General features: G+C 29.8%; 1 protein-coding gene across 2 annotated transcripts; it reads left to right on the top strand.

Moving 5' to 3' along the window:
* Window positions 1-579: 579 nt before the first annotated feature.
* LOC114376492 (cellulose synthase-like protein G2) lies at window positions 580-5,420 on the top strand. 2 transcript variants are annotated; one of them, XM_028334641.1, is made up of 8 exons: window positions 580-1,187; window positions 1,576-1,668; window positions 1,811-1,912; window positions 2,010-2,222; window positions 2,324-2,426; window positions 3,227-3,405; window positions 3,535-3,882; window positions 4,728-5,420. In XM_028334641.1, the coding sequence occupies exons 1-8, from the start codon at window positions 606-608 to the stop codon at window positions 5,196-5,198; spliced, it is 2,091 nt and encodes a 696-aa protein (XP_028190442.1). In that variant the 5' UTR covers window positions 580-605; the 3' UTR covers window positions 5,199-5,420. The 2 variants fall into 2 exon arrangements, with proteins under 2 accessions (XP_028190442.1, XP_028190441.1); XM_028334640.1 differs by having other exon boundaries at window positions 1,995-2,222.
* The last annotated feature ends 325 nt before the right edge of the window (window positions 5,421-5,745 follow it).

Genomic DNA, 5,745 nt, shown 5'->3' with positions numbered 1-5,745 from the left:
TTTTTTTTAAAAAAAATCCAAAAAATATTATTTATTATATCTATAGTTTTTAGTTTGAGAGGAAGAACCTATTTTCAATCATTACATTATACAATTTTTTTAGAGAGAAGTAATAAATTTTAATTTTAACTAAATTTTAGATTTCGATTAAAAATCTAAATATATAATAATATCTTAGAGTTTTACCTAAAAGCTATTGTTACTATCGATAAAATATACTTCTTTAGTATTTCGATTATAAGAAAAAAATATATATTTCACCTTTACTAAGAAAATTGCTTAATTTTATAATTAAATTGTGTTATTTTCAATTAAAAATAAATATTTTTTTCTAAATTATCATTTATCAAAATTTAATATTAAAAATATAAAAAAGTTTGACATTACTAAATAAAAAGTATTTTTTAAAAAATCTCATTAAATAAGACATAATTAATTAAAATTTATTTATATTTGAGATAAATATCGAAGGAAATATATAAAATGAAGAATGAAATTATTTTAAGATGGAAAAAAATTACGCCTCTTGTTATATATATATATATATATATATATATATATATATATATATATATTTACAATTATATGCATGTTGACCGGTAAACATGGCGACCTTCCACACAGAAACCGTGCAATCAGGGTTGGCCTTGAGCAGACTCCACATCCTATTCCACTCGGTGGCACTCTTGTTTCTCTATTACTACCGCATAAGCCACATCTTACTGGAACCAAGCTTTGTATGGATTTTCATGACCATAGCGGAGCTTATCTTCGGCGAGCTCTGGCTCTTCAAACAGGCGTTCCGGTGGCGGCCCGTGTCGAGGGCCGTCATGCCGGAGAAGCTGCCGAGCGACGGCAAGCTTCCGGCGCTCGACATCTTCGTCTGCACGGTTGACCCCGAAAAGGAGCCGACGGTGCAGGTGATGGACACCGTCATCTCCGCCATTGCCATGGACTACCCCTCCAACAAGCTCGCCGTGTACCTTTCCGACGATGGCGGGTGTCCGGTGACTCTGTATGGGATCAGAGAGGCTTCTCGGTTCGCAAAGGAGTGGGTTCCGTTCTGCAGAAAGTATGGGATCAATTCACGGTGCCCCAAGGCCTTCTTCTCTCCCATGGGGGAGGATGAACGTGAACTGCTTCTTCTTCGCAACCATGAATTCTTGGCAGAGCAAGAACAACTCAAGGTATGTGTGCCTTAATATTCTTGTCACTTGTATTGTTCTTGCTGTTATCTTTTTTTTTTAATTACTTCCTACACTTTTAAACTTATTTTGAGTCTCTGCAGGTCATGATGAGTAAATTTTTTAGTGTTTACATTTTAATTTCAAAAATATTTCTGCCTTAACGAAATTAAAATTTTTTAACGAGAAGAATCTTTTAAAAATTAGGAACTAAAAAATTTACTTATTTAATTTCAAGAGTTAAAAAATTTGCTACTAAAATAGATAAATTTAATAATTATCTAAACTAAATGAATAATTATTTTTTTTATTTGAAAAAAATTAAAGATAATAGCAAATAGTTTATAACATTCATAATATATGTGGTTTAACTCCGTTAGTTATTTTGCAGGCTAAATACAATATAATGCAAAAAAATATTGACGAATTTGGAAGAGACCCTAAAAATCGTTCCATTGTGTTTGATAGACCAGCTCGCATTGAGGTACTAATTACCTTTCTAAGTTGAAATTAAAATGAAAATAACTGCCATGTTTGGTTCCAATTAAGTTTAAAAAATAAAATAAAACCAAACTTTCGACTTCATATTAATATACTAAAATATATGCTACACATTACTTTTCTAGATTATAAATGAGCAATCCGAAATACCACTGGTTGTTTATGTGTCTCGTGAAAGAAGGCCAAATGTTCCTCATACATACAAAGGGGGAGCCCTCAACACATTGGTGCGTATTATCTAAATTTGATATCTAGTTTCCTATTTTCATTTATGAATTTCTTATATACTTGGTCAATGAAACACTTAAGCAATTGTGGTTGCAGCTCAGAGTCTCAGGGCTATTCAGTAACGGGCCCTATGTACTTGTAGTTGATTGTGATATGTATTGCAATGATCCATCATCAGCTAAACAAGCCATGTGCTTTTTTCTTGATCCTGAAACCTCCAAAGATATTGCTTTTGTCCAATTCCCTCAAATGTTTCACAACCTTAGCATGAAAGACATCTACGATAGTCAACATAGGCATGCTTTTACAGTAAGCATTTAACAAATTATCCCTTTAATTTTTTACTCTTTCGCTTATGCTTGTTTGCTTTGTTTGATCAACTAAATATTACACATCGTAATTTCTTTTAGACAATGTGGCAAGGAATGGATGGACTAAGAGGTCCAGGTCTTTCTGGTAGTGGCAATTACTTAAGTAGAAGTGCATTAATCTTTCCAAGCCCATATGAAAAAGGTATATGACCTCTGATTTTTTTATTCATATATACATGTGTTCCTCAATAGTTTATCTAAATTTTCACAACATAAATAAAATGTTTTTTTTTTCTTCTAAATCCTACTCATTGTGTTCTTAAACAAGTTAGAATCTCCACACTCTATCATTCTTTTATTTTATTATTTTTGTTTTCCTTTATTTAAACAATATGTATTTCGTGTTAATTAAATCTTATTAAAACATCTTACTCATACCCCATCTTAAGGGTCCTACAATTTTTAAAAAATCTGAAAAAAATTATTAACTTTATTTACCAAAGCTTCACATGGCTAAACACATGCTCAGAGGATGAGATTTTTCAAGTGACTAATCTAATTCATAATTTTGGTGAACTTTTTAATATATAAGAGTTTTGTGTATTATTATTTTTATGGCTGAATTTATAAATTCATGAAACTTTTTGTCGATAAATTATTTATGAAATATGTCTCATTTGTTTAGGAGTTTCTTTTTTCAATTTTTACTCCGGGTCCGAAAAATATCCAAGACAACACTGATGTACTACAACTGTTTCTTGAAATTGAAACTATATAACTGAATACCCTCTGCCATTAATATTGATGGTACAAATAAATAACACGATAGAAGTGCAATTGTCAAATCCTTTAATTTTATCTTGCATATGCCCAACAGTTAATGAAATCTAAATAAATTTGGTCAGCCCAACCAATTGCTTATTTTTCCTAAAGTTTAGTTGTTGGTCACACCTAAATATTGATTTTTTATTTAATACATGTGAATTTTGATTTATAATGTAGACGGCTATGAACATAATGCCCAAAACAAATTTGGCAACTCTACCATGTACATTGAATCATTAAAGGCCATTCAAGGACAACAAACTTATAAAACGAGCATTTCAAGAAATGTGATTTTACAGGAAGCAGAAGCAGTGGCCTCTTGTTCCTATGAAATAGACACAAATTGGGGTAATGAGGCAAGTATATATATACATCTATATATTAGCATATGTGTGTGTACTTAGTTTGACATTTGGTGATTCAAAATTAGACAAATATGGGAAAAATTGACAACTTCAAAAATGTAAATTGATTGAAACCTACAGGTAGGATTCTCATATGTTATATTACTGGAGAGTACAGTTACTGGCTATCTTCTTCACTGTAGAGGATGGAGATCAACTTACCTTTACCCCAAAAGACCTTGTTTCTTGGGATGTGCCCCCACTGACTTCATGGAAGGCATGCTTCAGTTGGTGAAATGGAGTTCTGAACTTTTCTTGCTAGGAATATCCAAATACAGCCCTTTCACTTATGGGATTTCAAGAATTCCTATTCTGCACAACTTTACCTTTTGCTACTTCACATCTACATGTCAATATATTGTTGCCTTAATAGTATATGGCATCATTCCTCAAGTATGCTTCTTGAAAGGAACTCCTGTGTTTCCTAAGGTAAAGTTCTCATACATGTCTTGCATTATTACTTTATATTGTTATTTATCTTTAGGCTAAATTTAATTTTAATTCCTCTGTAATTCTCAATATTCGAGTTTAGTCCTTCTATTTTTTCCATGATTTTAACTTTTAGATTTTAAAAAATTCACAATTTTAGTTCAATCTTTAATTTTACATGCATGTCTATCTTTCTTTTACTTTTTATATTTTAATCAAATAAATTATTTTTTAATTGTGAAATGTTAATTTCAACCTCACCATAATACTAGGTGATACATCATCATCAACCTTAAACGGTAAACATATGCAAAATTAAGGATTGGAAAAAAATTGTGAATTTTCTAAAATTTACGACTAAAATTGCAAAAAAATAAGAAATTAAAATTATAAATTAAGAATTATAGGAACACAAAAATTTTCAATTTAGCCTTATCTTTATTAGTAGGCTTCAATATATTTTTAACTCTTGATAAGTGATCATTTGTTTTGATCCCCAATGATTTTGTAAAACTTTATGGTCCATAATAATTTTTTATTTTTGTTTTTATCCCTCAAGCACTATCTAAATCACTTTTCAAAGAGTTATCTAAACAAATTTAGGGTAAAAAAGTAGACAAGTTATTAGGGACAAAAGAAATTTTAAAAAAATATCATTGAGGAAGAAAACAAAGTTTGATAATAATTTAGTAGGGATAAAAATATATTTAATTATTATTATTATTATTATTTCTTAATAATTTTTTAATATGTTACTATAAGAGTCTTCCTTTATTGATTATATAAATATTTATACAAGTATATATTTATATAGAATTATTTAACATTATTTTATCATGTCATAGGTTACAGAACCATGGTTTGTAGTTTTTGCAATATTATATGTATCCTCTCAAAGTCAACATTTGATTGAAGTCCTTTATGGTGGTGGCTCTTTGGGAACATGGTGGGATGAACAAAGAATATGGATTGTAAAGTCAATTGTTGGAGGCATATTTGGATCTATACTAGCAATCAAGAAACGTTTTGGGTTAAACAAAGCAAAATTCATTTTATCAAATAAAGTTGTTGCCAAAGAGAAGTTTGAGAAATATGAACAAGGTAAGTTCGAGTTCGAAGGTGCAGCTTTGTTCATGTCTCCATTGGTTGGATTACTCATAGTGAATATTCTTTGCTTCTTTGGTGGTTTATGGAGACTATTTAATGTGAAAGATTTTGAAAAGATGTCTGGCCAACTTTTTCTACTTGGCTATCTGGCGGCGCTCAGTTATCCCATTTTTGAGGGGATAATAACCATGAAAAGCAAGGTGCAATAGTAGTTTGTCAATGATTAGGCTAATTTAGGTATTTGAACTTTGTTCACAAATAATTTGCTTCATATGAAAATCTAAAGTGCATGCTAAATGTTTGTATCTTAATATGTAATTAGCGTGCTTTTATTTCATGCATGAGAATATGGCTATCGATTTTAATTAGGAGCAAAATGTATGTTCTTACTCCATTTTTAATGCAATTTCTTTATTTTCTTGCCAATTAAATTTTATTTATTGTATTCATTTATATCTTTGCATTCTCTCTTTTCTCTATATTTTCTTCTCTAAACTTTAACTCTCTTTTTTTTTTCAAAAAGAAAAAACTAAGAAAATGGGAAGGTTATTATTCATTTTTATGTTTTTTTTTTTTTGCAAAACATTACAGTAAAAATCCATGATCCCAACTAGGCTGACACCAAAGGAACTATCATTTTTATTTATTTTTCATGTTAATTAGAGAATTTTAACCTTTCTAACTTTTACTTTTCATAATTTCATCACTTTTGTTTAATAGTGTCACAAGTTTTAAAACACAAATAAATATTTTTTA

The sequence above is a fragment of the Glycine soja genome, chromosome 11 (genome assembly GCF_004193775.1).
Source record: "Glycine soja cultivar W05 chromosome 11, ASM419377v2, whole genome shotgun sequence".
NCBI lineage: Eukaryota > Viridiplantae > Streptophyta > Magnoliopsida > Fabales > Fabaceae > Glycine > Glycine soja.
This window is presented reverse-complemented; position numbering and strand designations above follow the sequence as displayed.